The sequence below is a fragment of the Nipponia nippon genome, unplaced genomic scaffold (assembly GCF_047370975.1).
Source record: "Nipponia nippon isolate SJK-2023a ecotype South Korea unplaced genomic scaffold, ASM4737097v1 scaffold_5, whole genome shotgun sequence".
In the NCBI taxonomy this organism is placed as follows: domain Eukaryota; kingdom Metazoa; phylum Chordata; class Aves; order Pelecaniformes; family Threskiornithidae; genus Nipponia; species Nipponia nippon.
The window spans coordinates 93,805,088-93,825,888 of NW_028262369.1; the positions used below are offsets into that span (position 1 = coordinate 93,805,088).

Consider the following 20,801-nt stretch of genomic DNA (forward strand, 5'->3'; position numbering starts at 1 on the left):
TCTATGCTCTTCTCCGGGAATACAGTGAACCCTTATTTACTTTCAGGTGCCATGTGAGCAATTTCTCTTAATTCAGGAGGGGTTGTGCAAACAGCCACCAGGTGGAATTAATTCTGCTTTTATGCCCAAGCCCAGCAGGTGAATGTGCAGCAAATTCCTTTAAATGACTACTTGTCTTTCTGTGTGGGATAGGAAATACATCGGAGCCAATCTCTTAGGTAGGTAACCTCATGCGGCTGTATTATTTTTATAGACCTTGAGACTGGTAGCTGCTGTAAAATACTGCATAGAGGTATACCGGGATGTTCTCTGCAGGCTTGGCAGCTGCTCGCTGACGTGCCTCCCCCTGCGCTCACTGTCTTGGAGCTTCCTTAGAGTCACAAATCAATTTTCTTATGTGCGTTTAGATAAAGAGGGAAAAACAGTTGTAGGTAAACAGTCCAAATTGCAGTAGAGGATGTATAGGAAAGAAAAACAAATACCACTTTTTTTCCATGCTCGTCATTATCTTTTTTTCATAACCTCTGTAATGATCACTTGGACATGGGTAAGGGACAGGATCGTGGCCAGTGATGCAGGGATCTGGGCAAGACTTCTGATTTTGTGGTGATTTCATAACATATTTCCAGACATAATGTTTCTTTTGCACATTTATTCTCGTTCCCTCTGCCTGTCTCTCCTACTTTTTCATCTTACTTTCCTTTTTCCTTATTCTCCTGAGTTGTTATTCCCTTTTTCTTCATTGTGCATTATGTGATTAAAAATGTATTTTCCCTAATCTTATGCATTGTTTTTCATAGTTGCATTTGAACTAAGTCTTTTGACTCAAACCCTTAATGATTGTCTCATCTATTCTTCTTTTTTTCCTGAGAATGATCCTGGTTGTATTTGTATTTATTTCCTCTTTTCCATTGTGAATGGCTTGTTCTTCTTCGCTGCTTCATCTTTTTTCGTGATAGATCTTCACCTCCATTTGTCTTCATTGCTATTGCATTCCTCTTCTCTGCTATGGGGCTCTGATAATGGTGATGGACCGCTGCAATTAAATTTATTCCATACACCACTGCTTTCCCTGACAAACTGACACTGCTCTTCTCCGATGTTCTTACCTGTTGACTGGCATTAAAAAAAGTCAGCCAGGAGCCAGGGATTTTGGTGAAGTGTGACATTGGTCTCCCAGTGACGACTGAACGTGGCAAGCCCTGGATGCTTTAAGGGATCTCTAAAGCTGGTTGTGCAATGTCGAAAAAAAACCCCGTAATGTTGTGATGAGTTGAACACATTCAAAATGGTTATAAGAAATTTCTCCTATTGTTGTAGTTTGATTGTTATTCCTTTTAAATATAACGTTGTCGTTAGCTGATGAGATGCCTAGGCCAAGATATTGTCAGCAGACAGCTTTCACTGAATGCAATTACCATTAGCAAACTGGCATACAGTCAATAGGAATTCTTCTGAATTTACTACTGTCTGTTGACATCTTATTGTGTTACAGGCAAGTATTTAATCGAAGTTTATTGTCATTCTTTTCCGAGATTTAAGTGGGACATAAAATTTTACGATACGTATACTATTTTAGATGACAGCTTCATTATTTCCACTGAATAATTTGAAATGCTACAAGGAGAAATATTGATGTCAAACCAGTAATTGTCATTAAATATGCAGCGTTTTTGCAGCAGTCATTTGTGCAAAAAATAAATTTTCTGAACTTGTAGGTAGCAATGCAGAACAGTCTGAAATGCAATTCCTTCATCTCAAGCCTTTCCCCACCACGGAGGTCAGTCAAGGCTACACGCACGTGTGCAAACCTGAAATGTTCAAAGTAATGTTTCAAATTTTCCTTTTAAAAAATGAAGATGGTGTAGTGGTGAATGTCAAAAGGAGGATACTTGGTTTGGTTTTGAGTTGATCTTTCAAATCCTGCTGCCTGATGGGATCTGTTTTTTTGCTGCTTTAGTCGTATCCTCTCCAGTGGACGTTCCCCACACTGTAATACCTTTTTCCTGAGCCAGGAGGGACATCTGTGGCAGGTGTAATTAAACCGTGTCATAGGGGATGAGTACATAGGTTGCTGGGAAGACTGAGACTAATGTGCCAGAGCTGTGATTTCTGCAAGGTGTTACGTAAAGTTAGGCACATGCAGTTTAATATTGAACTGTTTCCGAATGAAACGTTCCTGTTGATTGAGTGCCTTGCCATGGAGTGCGTTATTCAGGATCATGGGAGTGGCTTCTCCTTCTAGGATGGAAAAGACAATAAGAAAAAAATTAAGTTGCTGCAAAAAACAAGCTCATTAGTTCAGGGAGGGTTTTATGTTATTCCTTGTTTTGTTTCCCTCATTGGGAAGAATTTAGTTTGCTTTTAGGTGAATCAAAAATTCTACTCAGAATTTTACTCCTCCATGTAGCTTCTCTGTTACCTTGTTAAAGAATTGAAATTAGGGACCAGTACATTAGGTAATGATCAACTTCATTAGCAAATATATTTACCAAAAACCATGCTCGTCTTCTCTTTTGTAATTATTACACCCTGACTTTGGAAGAAGATGGATTCAATCTTTCCTATATTAAAAATGTTATTGTCCTGGTTTTGGCAGGGACGGAGTTAATTTTCTTCCTAGTAGCGTGTATTGTGCTGTGTTTTGGATTTAGGATGAGAATAATGTTGATTACACACCGATGTTTCAGTTGTTGCTAAGCAGTGCTTGTACTAAGTCAAGGACTTTTCAGCTTCCCATGCTCTGCCAGCGAGGAGGTGCACGAGAAGCTGGGGGGGGGCACAGCCAGGACAGCTGGCCCAGACTGGCCCAAGGGCTACTTCATATCATATGGCATCATGCCCAGTATAGAAACTGGGGGGAGCTGGCCAGGGGGCAGCGATCGTCGCTGCTCGGGGACGGGCTGTGCATTGGTCAGCGGTTGCATCACTTGTTTTTTCCTGGGTTTTGTTCCTCTCTCTCTCTCATTGTTTTCCTTTTCATCATCATCATCATCATCATTATTATTATTATAATAATATTTTATTTCAATTATTAAACTGTTCTTATCTCAACCCACAAGTTTTCTTACTTTTGCTCTTCAGATTCCCTCCCCGGTCCCACTGCGGGGGGGGAGTGAGCGAGCGGCTGTGTGGTGCTTGGTTGCTGGCTGGGGTTCAACCATGACAATTATCTGCTGAATATATCTGGGGTGTTTAGCTTTAATCACTATCCTATTCAAGTACAAGGCAATCAGTTAAAAAAATGTCATTAGAGTTGGTCAGGATGCTTGCAATAAAACATGTTTTTATAGAAAACCGTAATATTTTTCTTAACTAAAACTTTTTTTTTTTTGAAAGCATGCATTCTTAAGGCTGAGAACAAAAACTGTGCTTAAAACATGAAATAAAGAGCATGAGAGAGGTAACGCTGTGGCTCCTGGGATGCTGGAGATGCCAGTTCAATTCTTATACCTGATGTAGATCAGAGGTTGGATCTTGTGTGTTGGGCCTCACGGGTGATGGCTAAAAACCACACATGCGTAGTTATGCTCTTGCTCTCTGTCCCCCCCACTCTTTTAAAAATATGTTCTTTGAAAGATCTGGATTTTGCCCTAATATGGAGTATAAAAATTTGAAAACTTTGAAACCTTAAAACATTTCATAATATGGAAAAATAATTTCCCTTTGACTCACAGCCCTTGTATTTCTTAGTATGGAATAAGTCAAAAAGGAATATTTTCAAGGTGCTGTGTTGATCATGACTAGCGCAAATCAATTAACAGCTGTAACTCTTTGTAAAATACAGGTATAAGTTCTGTTTTACAGCTAGTGCTTTCCACCTGCAGTTGTCTTAGCAGTAGTTGTTTATGGTTACCCTAAGGATAGAAAGCACTTCCCAAGGTTCACCCCAATCTGAGCCCCACTTTGTTGTGTCCTCAACATTAGGATGAAACTGTTCAGTTGCTCGGTCACCATCCTAACCAGGTCTCCAACTGCATCTCAGTAACAGCTGTGGATTCGTACTGTTTAGTATTACAGCAGAAAAAGTACTATTCAGAGTAAACATAAGTCCTTGAGACTAATTGTGGACACTTGGACAGTATCAAAGGGGAGAAAAAAAATGAAATGAGCAAGTTGTATCTGAAGAGAGCCAACAAAGATAGTGGTGGTAACCTCTGGGGTGGGTTGGATTGGATGGGCTGGATCCAGTCCAAACCAACTAGAGGACCCCACAAAACCTAGGACTTTTTTTTTTTCTTTTTCTTTCTTTGAAAACACCTTCTGTCCTTTTGCCTTGTACGGCTCAGTTTACTGATGAACGATGCTCTCAGTTTATTCCAATGTCATAGCAAGCTGCAGACAGGAACCAATTTCTCATCAAGAGGGAGCTGTTCCAGGCTCTGACCAGGAGAGACTGGGTCCCCGAATTTCCACCTGGGTTTAATTCCTGGTTATCACAAGATGAACTTCAGAGCAATGTCGTGGGTTCCCATCTAAAAAATTCTAACAGGGCCCAAAGCTGTAGCTGTCATGGTCAGTGCTGTCCCTTTCCCCGTTTTTCCTGAAAAAAGAAAGTCACCAAGACTTGGCATCCTTCTCCTGTGATCCCCCACCCCGCTGCTCTCCAGGGCTGATTTCAGATGCTGCATCTCGAGATCTAAACACATACTTGGATGAGAATTCATATTATGTTCAGATGCATAATTTAGGTGCTTAAAGGCATTAGTCCTATTTAGAGAGGGAGAAAGCCTCATCTAAGAAAGATTATTCAGAATATCTGAGATAAGAATTACACCTTCAAGGTACTGTGTGGATGGACAATTTGGAAGCTCTGGAGAATTTAATATTCCCTGTAAATCTGTGACAATGCATAAAGCACACTTCAGATGTATCCTGTACTAGTATTTTTCATGGAAAATGAAAGATTATTACCTCTCTTTGTAGTATACAGTAGTTTTCTGAGAATTCTCTGCCAGGCGGCTGGTACAGAAGAACGTTTCCCTTCTGCAGTAATACAAGCCAGTAATTAAACCTGAACACAGCGAATAGAGCTATAACGTAAATCAAAGTGAGTGTTGAATTGTACCTTCATGCACCAGGTGGTAAACTCTTTATAACAAAACTCAAAGCTTCCTTTCTTTGCTGAGGAACCATGAATTGCAGCCTGTTTGCAGCATTACTGTTGCTGTCACCTGCTGTAAATCCAGCGTGAAAAGAAATCACAGAGGGAAGAAGTGGAAAGCACATTTTGCTCCTTTGCCTCCCTTCCCCACAGGGTGGTTGCTTGGAAATCTGTGGCACCTGGGCCCATGGGTGGAGGAAACCACCCCAAAGGAGACCCAGCTGTTTTGAGCCATCTTCTGAGTGGAGTGGCTTGGACTTCGTAAAGTCAGATGAAATCAGCGGAAAGGCTCCTATGGCTTTCAGCAAGTAGGGTTTTCTCTAACGCTTACATCTCTGGCACTATCTGATTGGTGGAAAAATTGGGCTAAATCCAGAATTTGGTGAACTTCGTGGTGCTCTCTTGCCATGAAGTCTATATATAATGAAGATAACTTCATGCATGGATGGAGGGGAGGGGGCCATGCTTGCAGGGACAGTGTACGCTCTCATCCCTTCTCGTTCAGAAGCCTGTCGCTGACTGTTCGTGTGCTTCCCTGTGAGTGTCAGTGATGGGAGAGGAGGACAGATGTTTCACCCTACTTCGCCAAAGCATGTAATCTCTGGATGCTGCTGTACCATTGACTCCTAAAATCATGTCTGCCTAGGATGCCCTCGTGTTATCTGCTGCCGTACAGACAAGCTGTCAAAATGTTAGCAGGGATTCTGACGCTAAAATGACTCAGGAGGACAGCTGGAACAAGGCTTACAGGTTTATTTGGGGTTTTTACATTGTTTTTCTATAAAGACAGTTCTCAGCATTATGTGAACATCCAAAGCAGCAGTGGTGATAATGGGCTAGTCAAAGCGAATGATGGATTAAGCCTGGTTTGCAGGGGTGCCAAACTCAGTATCGAAGGATGGGGCTGTCTGTAGGGAGGAGGTTGGTCTCCATTTTCTTGTTCAGCAGACTTAGTAGTGCAGAGGTTGGGCATATCAAGCCTTTCCTGATGAGCATAGACGAGTGCAAGGGAAAGGGAGTATAAAAATAAAGTATTTTTAAACATATCTTGCAGTCTGATTGCCTGCTAGATTCTCCGTTACTTCTCATAATATGCTTGAAAAGTTTTATTTGTGCCTTGAGGGCGATGAGCCTGTCTTCATTTAGGGATGCAACTGCAGATAATACCACCATGCTATTGACAGCTTTATGCGCTCTCGCTAGCAGCCTGCCTCTCTTATTTACTCACTTGTACATGTGTTGCCTTGCAAAAGCAGTGCAGTTTTCTACCCTCCTAGTTATAATTGCATCCTGGGCCGCCTCGTTACAGAGCCTCTTCCTATAGCATGAGGTGAAAGAGCCAGTTGTTGCCATTATAAATTTTAATTCTTTTTTTCCTACGTATAATTGAGCCTGGATAGTCATTACGTTTTTTCCTAGATTCATAATTAAGGAAACCTTGAAGGAGAGCTTTGTAACTATTGCAAGGGCAAAAGAGGAGGTAATGTTCAGCTTGAGCTTGTTGTTTATAAACAGGTAGATGTGAGCTTCCAGAAATTTCGGATTTGTAGCTGAAAATTCATGAGTGTCTAGAAACACTAAACAAGAGAACAGTGTAACAAAGTCGGTCACGTCTGTTCATTACTTGAATTATATTTGTAAGACATTATGTGGAATTCAGTACCAAAAGAGTTACATTTTATGAATTTTTTATGAATTATGATGTCCTCATAAGTTCTATGCAATTAATAAAATTAATGGACATTTCATTTGTTATTGTAAAAATAAAATTACATGTTATTTTGCTTTTTAAAACCAACTCCACGTGACATCCCTCTTGCATGCTTTGTTTTGCCAGCTGTTCTTTTGGTCGGTAGGCCCCAATGTCCTCCCATCTTGTTGAAAGTTTTGGAAAGATGCTTCTCATTAGGGGGTGTGTTTTGGTCCAGGTCCCTTGGTTCGTCTCCAACAGGAGGTATTTCTTCCTTGGATGGGGGTGGTCCAACAGAACCATTAGTTTGGATCTCCTAGTTTTTGGATGAGAAGCCGAGTCAGAAATGATGCACAGCTAGTTCTGGTGAGGTTGCAGGAGAATGACCAAAACACCTATTGGACACTTCTCTGGCCTACAGGAAGAATATTGTCTTCTGTGGGGATCTGAACAATTTGTGATGTGGAAAATAGGTTCTGTAGGTGGAGATTGCTGAAAAACGTGGGGCAATTATCATCAATTCTGTTGATAATTGATATTACAGCTTTGTATTGATTGAATTATCTCATTCCTCGTGCGTGCCTGCTTTATAAAGTGGACTGCCACCAAGATGTCACACATAAAACTTGAAACGCATTTTTTTCTTTTTTGCGTTTCTGAAGAAATACTTACGTTAGTTGCTCAAGTATTATATTTTCAAGCCTGAAGCCTTACCATGTGCTGTTCTGTAATATATTCCTCCATGGGCCGGCGGACATTTGACATCAAGGTAGTCTGTTTGATGCAGACCATGGATATTGAACCAAGTTGAACCTTCCTCCATGTCTGTCTTGTTTTGTTTGCTCCAGGTGAAGAAGTGCCACATCACCTCTGCTCAGAGCTTCCCCGGCCTGAGGTTGTGTCTTGTGAAATCCCTTGTCCAATGGACTGTGTCATCAGTGAGTGGTCCCCGTGGTCCCCATGTTCCCACTCATGCTCCAGTAAAAATGCTGAGGGCAGTCAAAGCAGGAGTAGATCCATCTTGGCCCTTCCAGCTCAGGGTGAGTGGTAAACATTTTGGATTAATTGCCGTTTGTTTGTTTAATGAGTTGACTTGCATTCCTCAGCCAAACTGTATTTAGATCAGAGCTAATCCCAATACTACAGCAATGAGGAATAATACTTAATATTTGTCTGCACTTCATGCCTAGCAACTGAAATATCTTTATGGGCTTCAGTTAATGCATGTGTCACTTAGAGAAATTCTGTCACCGTTCAAAATAATTTACTTCAGCCTATGAATTATTGTGTATTGAGGACCAGTCTGTGTGTGAATTTACTTCAGGAGAGCTACATCCTATACTAATGAAATTGCTGCATGACACAAACTCATCATGTGAGTGTCTTTATATCGGAACATATTAGTAGTGATTTAGAAAAGAACAGTGAGCTGTGAAAAATGAGGAAATAGAAAAAGACCTGTTTATTTTATTAATGCAGACCTAGAATGTATTGACCTTCTTGTTTTTCTATTGGAGGAAGTAAATAGCTCTTGATGAATATACAGAATTTTCTCTGGATCTTCATGGACACATTGTGTATCTGGATTTTTACATATCAACATCAGTGATACAATTATTTACAGAAACTATTTGTATTAGAAGTATAGTCTTCTAACTATAGTCACACATACAGTAATTCATTTATGTGTTGGTTTATCACACACAATTTGAATGGTATCACATCAAGTGCATAAAAATTCATAAAATATGAACAAATCTAACAGACTGAAGCCTTCTTGACACAACAAAAAATATCTACTATTGTCAGCACCATCTGCAGCTAATGCAGCAGCAAAACACTTTTAGATGCAAATCTAGTCTAGGACAAGCTCTGTTAAGTGCTATTTTGTAAATTATCATTAAAGCCACCCACTGTTTCTGAGGCGGCATAACGATTTGGTCTTGCAAACCCTTACTCTTGTGAATGGTCTGTATTCACATAAACATCCTTATAAGCACTTGCAAAGAAAATTGGGACCCTTCACGATGGAAACTGCTATATAATTGTTGAATGAATGATAATAACTACTACTAAAAAAGTCTATGAGCTAGAGAATAATTAAAATGAAAAATACAGTTGGCTTCATATTTTCCATGGAAGTAGCGAAACGCAAATAATAGATAAACATGAAATTATGGAAGTGAAGTGTTGAAGAAGCGAATTCTGGAAGTACACAAGCTCAGTCATCTCAACCTGAAACACGTGCTTTGAACTGAATACTTTAAGTTTCTCAGGAAGGAATAATTAACTATTAAAATCAAGCACCCCAGCTTTTTCTGTACATATTTAGCAATGAGTATAGTGGTTTGCTATGCAGAGTCACACATCTGCATACAGATAAATAGTTATTGATTTGAATTTGGGGAGAGTGGATTTAATACCATTATCACTGCAATACTAAGGCAATGTTATGTTACCTGCTTTCTCTCACACTTTCATACTCAGCTCACAGCTGAGCCACCAACTTCTCCAGGGCTCTGGTACCTTTGCAAGTGACGTTTCATTTGTCCTCTGTCAACTGAGGCAACGTTAGCTGTGGGTCTACTGTCTGAGGGCTTCTGGATGCCATCTCACAGGCTGACTTCAGTTCAAACCCTTGGGTCCTTTTCTCCAAGCTGTTCACCAGATCCCAGGATATGATAACCAGGAGGCTGTTGATGAAGCTAGAGGGGCTTGGTTTAAATCAGGTTTTGAAAGATATTTCTTCACACAGCAAACTTCTGAAACTTGGTACAAGAGGAGATTGTGGAGGCAGGCAGTCTCAGCAGGTTTAAAAGGGATTAGAGGAACTGATGAACAACAAGTCTACAAAAGGTCCATAAATGCCTGCTAAAAGGGCTAGGCAGTGATATGCTGTCCTGCTTTTCTTGCACAAAAGTTGTCAATGAACTGCAGAAAGTGGCCAGGCTCTTGTGCTTTTGCTAAGCAGCATGTCCTGCTTTCAGCTTTGCAGACAGACTGCTAGGTTGGATGGACCAACTGGCATTTCTTATGCTTCTAAGTTAAAACTGCCTTGTTTTTACTCTCCCTTGTTTAGGAGAGCTTCCTTACCATGGGTATTCTTGAAAAAAACACCGTAATTTTTCCCTGGGAAGCTCAAAATTTGAGTTAGATCTTTTCTTTTTATTTTTTTTTTTCCTAATGGACCAGGCATTTTGCCATTTGCTTGCTACATTTTTTTTTTTTTTTACGTGTGCTCAAACACACAAGAGCAATAACTGGTCTGCATTTTTCCTGCCAAGCTGAAATCTTCAGGCAAGTAAGTTACTTGGGGCTTTTTCTACTCCATCATCATACATAACATGTCTGAGACTGAACGCTACGTGGAACAGGCCATTTGCATGAAAAGATGAATGGTAATGTGACATGATTATCCAAATCAGCGTGCTAAGAAGTTTCAATCCCTCTCTCTCTTTTCTTAGTGCTGTTGATTGTGGCCGTTTGGGGTCATACCTTATCTGAGAAGGCCTGGTCCTGCAAGGCGATAGGCGCCCCTTTGAGGAGCAATATGCCTTCATCTCCTGTTGATTTTAGTAGGGTGTAAAGACGCTCTGAACCTCGTGGTATCTGGCCCCAACACTTCAGTTCTTTCAAAACCTGTAGCACTTTTGCCACGTCACACATTGCCAGATTCTCCCTCCTGGAAGAGAATGGTTTTGATTTTAGTCATTTTTACTTCTTTCTTCCTAAAATGACAGTGCTTGCTGTTACAGTTTCACTGCATTACTCCTTAGCTGTTGAGCTACGAACATCTACTGCTTTTATGGGATAAATTCAGGCCGCTGGCTAGCGTGTTAAAGCTTCTGGGGATGCTGTTCAAACTCCTGTACTTTGTGGATTTATTACAAGTTGTTGACAAAGTGCAGTAGCTTAGCAAAGTCTTTGGACACCAACTCGAAGGATGCTGCTTCAGAAAAGTAAAGGCTTCATATTCAAAATTTGTCTTTCAAGTTTCCCCCTCTTGATTTGCAGGTGTGGGTATAGTTTGATACATTCCTCCATCAGTATGGTTCGACACCCTCTGCAGCTCAGCTCTTTAAGGCAACGCGTGAATAGAGTCCAAATATTAGAGATGTTCCTCCTTGGGAAATTAGCGAGGAGAATGAACATAAAAATAATGCTTAATTTGTCTTTAAACCTAATTGCATGTTTGCTGAGTGATACTGGCATTTAAATGGAATCAACTTGGCTGTGTGTAGGAGTATCAATAAGGTAACTCAGAAATATGCTTTGCCTATTTCTGTTTCCATTATGTGTTGGAATACAATTTTATGCAAGGCTAGTTTAATGGGGAAACAATATTTTAGAAGGTTGTTATTGCAGCCATAAAGGTCAACAGCTTTATGTAAGCGTTATTTATTTATTTTTTTAAATGGGGGAAAAAAATATATTAAGCAAACCTAACATTTTTATTTATTTTTCCATGTTTTCCTTTTGCCACATGCCATAAGATAAAACATGCTGTTCTCTTGACTCTTCCCAGGTGGAAAAGCCTGTCCTCCTGACCGAGCCCTGCAGGAGCACCGTGCCTGTAATGATCATCCGTGCGTGCATTTCTTCTGGGAAACTTCCCCCTGGAGTTCCTGCTCTGAAGACGCACTGGTAACTGCGCTCAACGCAACCATTAATTGGAGCGGAGAAGCCGCTTGCGGAGTGGGCATACAGACGAGGAAAGTCTTCTGCATGAAGAGCAGTTCTGGCCAGGTCACACCTAAAAGGTATTTAAAGAAAGGTTATTCGTGATTATTTGTAGTTACAATACATGACACATGAAGGCGTTTTCAGCTAGTGTAGGGAATCTGCAGCTTTGAAAATAATTTCATTTCAGGACTAATTTTCCAGCTACTACTCCGGCACTACTATGAAAGGTATACTAATATGTAACAAAAATAAATAGCTGGCCCATTCGTAATTTTCTGTGTAAATCCAAGCAAAATGCATGTTTTTAGTGGTATACGTTTTTTGCTGTAGCTCCTCTGTTGTTCTAATTTACAGTTTTCTGCAAATATTTTTCCTGAAGGACAGGTGTGAGGAAAATATAAAGTACATCTGAATATGACGTTCATCAATATGTTATTAACCATGCTCAAATAAAACAGAAAAAGTAAATAGAGTTTGCATTATATTTACACCACAATAAGGCAGAACCATATGTGCGATCTATATCATTCAGCTGATTTATATAGCTTCTATAATGTGATACTGACACGACAAAATTATGTATTTTGCAGTACAAATATTCTGAATTTTGCTTTGCTTTACTAAATGAGGAAAATAAGTAGCACAGATGTTTTCCCTAATATCAAAAAATCAAGACATTGCTAATTATTTTTTGCACTGTTAATGAGTCTGGAGACTTACAACCGAGTTTCATTTCTTATTGTAGCTCTCAAAACAATCCTGTTCGTATAAGCAGACTGCGTTGATTTCAGTAAAGTTAATTAAAATTCTTGAGGTTAATAAGATTAATTAAATAAAAGGAAAGAAATCTAGTATTTATTTATATCTAGGATCCATTGATATGCTGTAACGTTACCTTATTAAACATATTGTTTATAGAGCTATATAATGTCTAAAATAGTTGTTTGCCCCCTCCGCTTTTGGGATGGTGTAAGGGGAAATGGAACTGAAGGGGTAAGTAAATATTCATGTGAAGTATGTGAAGGGAAAACAGAATTTCAGTGGTGGAAAAATCCTGTGAAAAGATGACATTTGTGTACTGAGGACTTCAGAAAGGGGCTCTCCTTGGCTTTGGTGTGGTAGCTTCAGTGCTGAGGTGTTCCTCGTGTAATGGAAATGGCTGGAGCAGAAAGGACTGTTGAGTCGTTAAAAGAGCTTCTTACTGAAATTGTTTCTGTTTCAGCTGCGCTGCATATTGTTCTTATGGTGATAATCGTCTTAAAAATAAAAGAAACTTAGACCTCTGGAAGCCTTTAGAAAGGTGGTTCTAAGTGAAGGACTAAAACCTCTGTGCTTCAGAATTACCTTGTTACTGCCCCGGAGGGTCTGGACTGGTCTGGTGCTGGAGGGGAGGGCAGGGCAGCCCTCCTCGCCATGGGCGCTGGCTGTGGCTATATTATATTTTATGTTTGAGTTCATGAAAACTGACCCAAAGTAACGTTAGGTTTAGAACTGCTGTGGTGAACGTCTACTGTTAATATGGCTTCAGAAATGGGATACGTTATGTGAATAAATAACCTTTGTGCGTTGGCATACTGAATTTTTTTTGTATTCTGCATTTTTCCTGATTTCATGAAGAAAAATCACACTGTATCAGAAGAAAGTGCATGGCACAGAAAGCCCAATAAAACTAAAAATTTTGCAGAAAAATATTTCAACATCTTTGTTAGATAGCAGAAATCTGCCCTCTAGGATAATCATGCTTAATGAGAAGACATGTCTCTCTGTATTTATTTTCTTTTAAATTATACCTCTAAGTATCTTATTACCATCTCAGTAACAGAATTGTGACTTTAAGATTTATTTTCTTTCCTAGTAGGGTTTAGTGGTATATTCCTGTTTCAAATGGGGTCATTTTGGGTTGCATGCATTACTAAGTATTTTTGAGTGATCTTTCTAAATAATAACAATTTAAAAAAAGTAATTCTCTTTCTGCTCCCCCATTTGAAATGCAAGATCTGCCTGATCTCAGGCAATTATCCCTTTTCCACCCTTTGATTCTTTTAAATATTAACTGCCTGTGTCTGAAACTTTTATTAGAATATGCATGACATATTTTTCATTTAGGAGTTAAAAATGAATTAAAAAAATCACAAAATGAGGCTTTCTATGAGCAGAAGTGATATCTTTGGTATGGCAGTACGCACACAGCCCTGTGAGAGTTTCAGGAGTAAAACGTTTCCCTGTAGTTTTAACTTTTTATTATATTTTATCTTTGTGTTTGGATTGATAGATGTCCAGAGTCCATCAGACCTGAGACCGTGCGGCCGTGTCTCCTCCTCTGCAAGAAAGACTGCATTGTTACGCCTTTCAGTGAGTGGACTCACTGCCCCACAGCATGTCAGCCTGGTAAGCCTTTAAGAAGAGGTCAAAATTTGGGGAAAAATTAGAGAATTGGCCTAGAAATGTGCAGTAATTGTAGTTCATGTCAGTCTAATAATTTTTAGGGCGTTCATCTGAATGAGTTTTGGACTTGGAGTGTTGTTGACAGTGATGTTGTTGATGGGGTGTGGGATCCTTGTGAGCAGATTTGGAGATGTAAGTTCTCTTTACCTGGAATAAATTCCTTCTGGGCTTCTGCCTTCGAAGTCAGAAGTCCAAGGCCCCAGCGTTGTATGGCTATAGATGTAATTGCTACATTATATGACATTTATTTCTCTTGACCAACCTAGACGTATGTACAGGGTTGTGCAAATAACCCCTGTGCTTCGTGGTTTTTCAAGGACCATACATTTCTTTGATCTAGTTGGTTAGCTTTTGGACACCAGGTGTTTAGCAAAGTTTCTTTATAAGGATCTAGTGTTGGGTTTTGTGACAAATTTGTGTGCTTCGTTAATTGTTCAGATGAAAGCCTTCTCAGTTATCAGAATATTTCATTTTTGTTGGTGGCTTCCTTGCCCTTCAAAGGTTTTCAGTGGATGCTCTAGCATAGTCCTTGTTAGATTTTACAGGAAAATGAGTTGCTTTCTAAAACAGTGAATCCTGTTTTAATTAGGAATTTATTTTTAGACTTTAAATGAGCTGCCTGTGAAGTAGAATAAATTACCTGGTAAATTACTTTGTTTATTAAATAATAGTCTACAATTAAAATGAGAAGAAATTAATTATTTAACCTCCTTGGCAGTGTTATCATTTTAATATAATTCTAAATTAAAACTTCTTAGATGGGGGAGTTTGGTTTTTGCTAGATCTGTTATTGGTATGGCTGCATTGCAAGATTTTTTTTTTTTTTAATTTGCATTGTGCAATTAAAACCTCAGCACAATAATAAAATTTCAAAACTGCTATACATATGTGAGTTTTTAGGGGGTTTGTTTTTTTTATAGAAAAGTTGTATTTAATGAAAACACTATACAGATGGTGAATTACTAAGCAGATCAAGCAGGAACAGGTATTGCCTGGCAGATTTAAAATTAAATGTGTACCGGCATAAGATCAGAGCTTAGACAAACATGCAATCACTAAATCAGGTTTACACAGAACTTTACCAGTTAAGCTGTTTGTAGTTTATCTGAGAAAATACGTCCAACTTTACTATCTAACAATAAAAAAGCTGACATTTTCCCTACATTTAAATGTCATCAGACAACAGGCTGTCTTCTGGCGAAGGATTATCTCATACCTCAGAAGTGTAGACAGCGGTGAACTTAGGGCAATAACAGATGGACGGACAACATAATTCACAAAAGAAGTGCAATTGAATCCAAACACCTGTTGGTGAGGCAGGAACAGGGAGGTTGTTGCAAGTTATTGATTCTCTGCCATTTCAGATGCTTAAAGGTGACAACTGTCTGCCGCAGTCTCCTATAATATATCTGTTTTAATGGGTCTTTGAGGATGAATCGAAACAAGAATTAAAGAATCAATATGGAGGTTTCAGAATATGAAATGATTTGAATGAGCGGCATGCAGATTTTCCTCTGTCACCTCCATACCTGGTGGTGAAGGTGTCCTGGGGAGGTCACTGCTTTCAGCATGGGTGCTGTGTTCTCTGGTCTGTCAGCATAGATTTAAAATGGGGAGATTAAAAAAAGCAAACATCTAACAATAAATACCATTTTTTATCTCCCTCCTGAAAAGAGATGGTACCTGTAAGTACCTCTCTTCTTCTGGCCAATGGCTGTCCCGGGGGAAGGTTAGAAATTTCACTGTTGTTTAATTCTCTAAACAAGTTTATGTGAAATGTTAGGTAGTAACTGTCCAATTTATTTCCCCGTGCCTTAAATCAGATTTGAAATGAGATGGGGTAAAAGTGGATAAAATACATGGCGTGCCACGATAAGAAATACCAGTGACCTCTACCTTGTGTCAGACAGTTTCTGTCAAGGATCTGCCACTCCCAGTTCTCATAAACAAACGCTCAACCAGAGCTGGTCAAAGTTAAAGACTTCTCCCTTCGAAAGATCTTATCTGCACAAAAATACTGAAGACAGCTCTGATTTTGATGACTAAAATGTCGGAGAATCTGTCCTTATTATTTGTGTGCTCAGAGTCTTGTGTTGACCAGACTCTGCCTTTCCATCTGGTCAGGAGCAAAGAGGATGAAGCTGAATGTTTCCGATAAATGCCTGTCAGTGTTTAAGAGGCATTTGGATAATGTCCTTAATAACATGCTTTAACTTTTGGTCAGCCCTGAATTGGTCAGGCAGTTGGACTAGATGATCGTTGTAGGTCCCTTCCAACTGAAATATCCTATTCTCTCCTGTTCTACAAAAGCTGGACCAGTTTTCTATCAAGATATAGCAGACTTTACAGTAGTGAGCAAGGACTTTGTCTCTCATCTGACAACGGTGATCCACCTTTCTGAGCCCTGGGCAGCGTACTGGGGAGGCCGTGGGGGAAAAATGCAGAGAAAGCAAAGATACAAGAGCAAGGGAAGAATGGGAAGAGTGGATTGATGGAAGGAGTCGTGTGGGTCTGTAAGGAGAGGAGACTGGTGGGACAGGGAGGTGGGAGTGGAAGCAGAGGTAAGGCACCCCCAAAATTCTCAGACAGCATTATCTGAGTTGCAGAGTCGAGGACACAGAAGTTGAGATTCTCTTGAGATTCTGAGGCTTGATTTTTTCAGGAGGGCAAGCAGTCATAGCCATGCTTGAAATCAGCTGAAGTTTGGCTTTAAAAGGACAGTCCTACATAATGCTAATACTCTGGAAAATCAGACTATAGCAATTTAAAATGAGATATAAAAATTACGTTCATTAACATTTGTAAGGAATGCTGTAGAAAAGCCAACGAGGAAATTCAATTTTGAAAATGGGGTTTGAGTAATGTGCAATAAATGTTGAGGATAATTTAGTTTCTTGAGGTGAAGAATATTACTGTGGGAAGCTCATTTAGATTTGGTACTGATTAATAGGAAGGAAATGGCTAAGATTCTAATGATGGTAGGTAATTTGAATGAAAATCATCGCAAAGTGATAGAGTTCACGATTCTTAGAAGGGAAGGATGGCAATATCAGCAAGACATTTAAAAAAAAAAAAAGACAGACTTCAACAAACTCAGAGAATTGTTAGCTACACCTCTTGGGGAATACGTTCTATGCAAATGGAAGCGTAGAAGACCTGGAAGCTACCAAGAAAGACTGTATGAAGGGCTAAAGCCCAGCTGGACTCTACTTTCTATCCTGAAACTATTATAAGAGCAAGCCAGTAGCACAGGGGAGCAAGGTGTGTGTAGGTCTGTATACGACTTGCATGTTCAAGCTTCAAACCATGAAGAGAAAACAACAAACACAGCTAGCATACCCCTGGTTTTAGCTTTTCTCATCATCAGAGTTGTTCAGGACCTTGTTTCCTTTTTGATTGTCAAATTGTTTCACAAAAATTAGAAACAAGCATGTAACTGAAGGTGAATTTAAAAATATAGCAGACAAATCAAGAATGCAAATTAAGCTATAGGAGGGTATTAGATAACAAGAATTATATAAATGGACTAGAAGTAAGGGGAAGCTGAATGCATGGGGAATGTGCAATTGCTGCTGTTGTTTGCTGTCTTCAGCCAGGAGAGGAATGGACTAAAGAATAAGTATTTCAATAAATTAGATGTTCCCATGTCAGTAGGGCTGTGTGAATAGAGAAGGAAGTAATAAAGTAACGCCAGAGCATCTTGTTACTGTCTTCTGGGTGAGAAATTGCTAAGTCCTAAGGAACTAACTAAAACTCAGTAATACCAAGGCAAACCAAACCAACCAATCGATCAATGTCCTTCCCCGTGTCCCCCCCCCAAAAAAAAAAAAGGTCAAGCAAATTGTAGATTACTCATCCTAACTTCGTTATGTAGAAAAACACAAGAACATGTTATCACTCAAGATATGAACATTTCAAGAATCAGATTCTGATGAACTGGCCAGTATGGATTTATTGAGAACAAATAGTGTCCAATAAATTTAATCTCCTTTTTTTGACAGCATAGCTGCTCTAATTAAGGGAAGTGGTAGATTTCTGACACATCAAACTTTTATCAGGAAGCTAAGGAACAGTGACTTGAATTAAATCACTGTTAAGTGGGTACTCAGCTGCTTGAAAAATCTCACAGTGGATATCACTGTGAAAAGAATCTGTCTCCTTTACTGCCTGCCATCAGGTATTGGTACACATTGATAAGATCCCATGAGCCTTCTCCTCCCCAGCCTGAAGAGTCCCAGCTTTCCTGGTCTCTTCTTGTGTGTCAAATGCTCCAGTCCCTAAGTAGTCTATGTGGCCGTTCACTGGACTCACTCCAGTATGCCCATGTCCTCCTCCTCCTGGGGAGCCCAGAAATGGACACGGCACCCAGATGTCTCACCAGTGCTGATGAGAGGGAAAGGATCACCTCCCTCGACCTGCTGGTGATCCTCATCCTAATGCAGCCCAGGATGCTGTGGCCCTTCTTTGCTGCAAGGGCACGTTGCTGCGTTGTGGTCAACTTGTCTATCAGGACTCCCACGTCCTTCTCTGCAAAGCTGCTTCGACTGATAGATGTCCACTGTTCATGATCAAACTGGAACACGAGCCAAGGAAAGTCCTGGAGAAAACTCTTCTTGTTCTAATTCTGTGTGATATTTCTCTGAACAGCTTGCGTGTTTGAATAACAACATTAGTGGATGGTGCAGAGCTGAAAGAGGTAGCAAACACAATAGACAATATATTAAGTTATATTGAAATCACTGAGAAATTTCTCAAAATTTGACATGGGAAGGGAAAAATCAATTGCACAAAGACAGAATGGAAAGTAAAGACCTCAGTACTGTCTCAGGCACTTCTGGAGATACAATGGACTACAAAATGAATAAAGTCAACAATTTGAAATGCTAAAACTCATATTGGGCTTGTCAAACTCATGGGCATGTTGTACGTAGAACACCAAAGGTGTTACTGTACTGTGCACTGGTGAGGCTGCAGGTGGGGTTCCTTGTGTGGTGTGTTGTAAGAAAGTGAGTAATGAGAGATGATTAAATAGGACCTGTGAAGAACTGGGTTTTCTTAATTTAGAGAGGGGAAGACTTAGAGTGGATACAACCCCTTAAAACTTCATAAAGGCATCAGACAATAGAGATAAACTATTTTTTATGTCTAGTGGACAGAGATAAATAAGGTTTAGCTTAATTTACAGGAGTGATTATTTGGGTTAGATTTTAAGAAAAGACTCTGTGAGGCTTTACAAGTGCTGACTCAGGCAACTGAAAGGAGGCTGTAGGAAGCTGTAGAGCTGCCTCAGGTGGTGGCTGGGGAAGAAGCTGGAGGGGGACTGCCCTGGGTGCACCGATCCTGCCTCAAAGCAGCAGCTGGGGTGAGCAACCTCCTGTCAGGTCCAAAGTCCCTTTGCGGTGATCTCGCAGCGATAGCACGTGTGCGAGTGAAGGGTTGTATAACTTGGTACTTTTAGAGCTGACCATTTTTATTGGATCTGTACTTGTACTTTGTGTTCACGGTGTGACTTTTCCTAAGTTTTCCTTCTACTCTAATGCACTGTAATCTTGCTACTGCAGCTTTGGCCTTATCTTGAGCTGGAAAAATAATACTCATATAAGTGGGCTAATTTACACACCGCTTTCCTCTCTTAGACAAATCTGATAAAGTCCGCTATTAAAAGATGTTTGCCTGGTCTGGAATCCTTTATGGAGTTCTGTTGAGATGCCTTTTCAGTTTTCTAGCATCTGTTTTTGAAGTGTGAATACGGTACCTGAAGAAGAACTAATGCCATACACAGCGGTTAAACCAGCTCTCAGTTTGTACTTACCACTTATGCAGCCAAGGATTGCATTTGTTTTAGCTATAGAGATATGTATATAAATCAGCCCTTGTCTTTCATGCTGCATTCTGTACTGTAGATTTTGTGAACTGTGTTTCCAGGTGGATTTGATCTTGCATCAGTTCAGGTTAAGCAGAGAGTTAGCCTCTGTTGGTTGCAATGGTTTTCCTATCAGGAAGTTATCATCTATAATTTCTAGAGCCATAAAGATGGGTTACTGGTAGCGACCGGGGACCACCAGAATGTGTTTTCAGAAACAAAATCTTCCATTATGACAGTTTGGTTTTTTGGGTTTTATTCTTTTCTCCTGTTCAGGTGTTGAAGTATTTGCTCATACTTATTTTGTCTGATTTGTTGTTCTGTTAAATAGACATTTCTTGATGCATCTCATAGGCTGTTGGTTTATCAACCTTCCAGGTGCTGTTCTGCTGAACTACTGGTAATTTTACAGCAAGTAATGGTAGCCTTTGATCCATTCCTTCCCTTCTTTGGGTAGTGCCAGGGTGCTCATGATTTCAAAATATAAATGAAATGCAAAGCATGTTTTTAACCAAGACAGCTAGATCACTAACTCAGGGTGCCAACTGTGTCTGGAAGGCAGGTTTTTTTTTTTTTTCTTTATTTTACAGGCAACGCCACTGCAGTTAAGCAGTCCCGGTATAGGATTATCGTTCAGGATGCTGCCAATGGGGGACAGGCATGCCCGGACACCTTGTATGAGGAAAGAGAATGTGAAGATATTCCCATCTGTCCAGTGTATAGGTAAAAAGTGTTAGCTTGGAATCAGTCTCTTGCTGGTGGATTTCTACTTCTCTAGAAATGACTCAATTGTCCTGCACAATTTTCTTCAGAAAATGACATAAAACGGGAAAATGCAGAGTTATAAACAAATGACAACGCATGAACAATAAACCTTGCAAAATGTGTAGAAGTAGAGTTCTAACTGGAGATGTCATTAGATCTGGCATCAGCAGAACAAGAACCAGTGGACACAGCTCCTAGAAATGGTAACCTCAGGGTTCGATGTGTTTAAGGAAGCTATTACTGGGAACTCC

At 39.9% G+C, this 20,801-nt stretch overlaps 1 protein-coding gene across 4 annotated transcripts in view; it reads left to right on the top strand.

The window, feature by feature from the left end:
* Positions 1–20,801, top strand: part of THSD7B (thrombospondin type 1 domain containing 7B) — a 540,474-nt gene that overhangs the window by 381,749 nt on the left and 137,924 nt on the right. For all 4 annotated transcript variants that reach the window (XM_087730295.1, XM_087730298.1, XM_087730296.1 and 1 more), the window contains 4 exons: positions 7,643–7,834; positions 11,320–11,554; positions 13,750–13,865; positions 20,376–20,508. In XM_087730295.1, the coding sequence (XP_087586421.1) occupies positions 7,643–7,834; positions 11,320–11,554; positions 13,750–13,865; positions 20,376–20,508 (676 nt within the window). The remainder of the gene's footprint in view (positions 1–7,642; positions 7,835–11,319; positions 11,555–13,749; positions 13,866–20,375; positions 20,509–20,801) is intronic.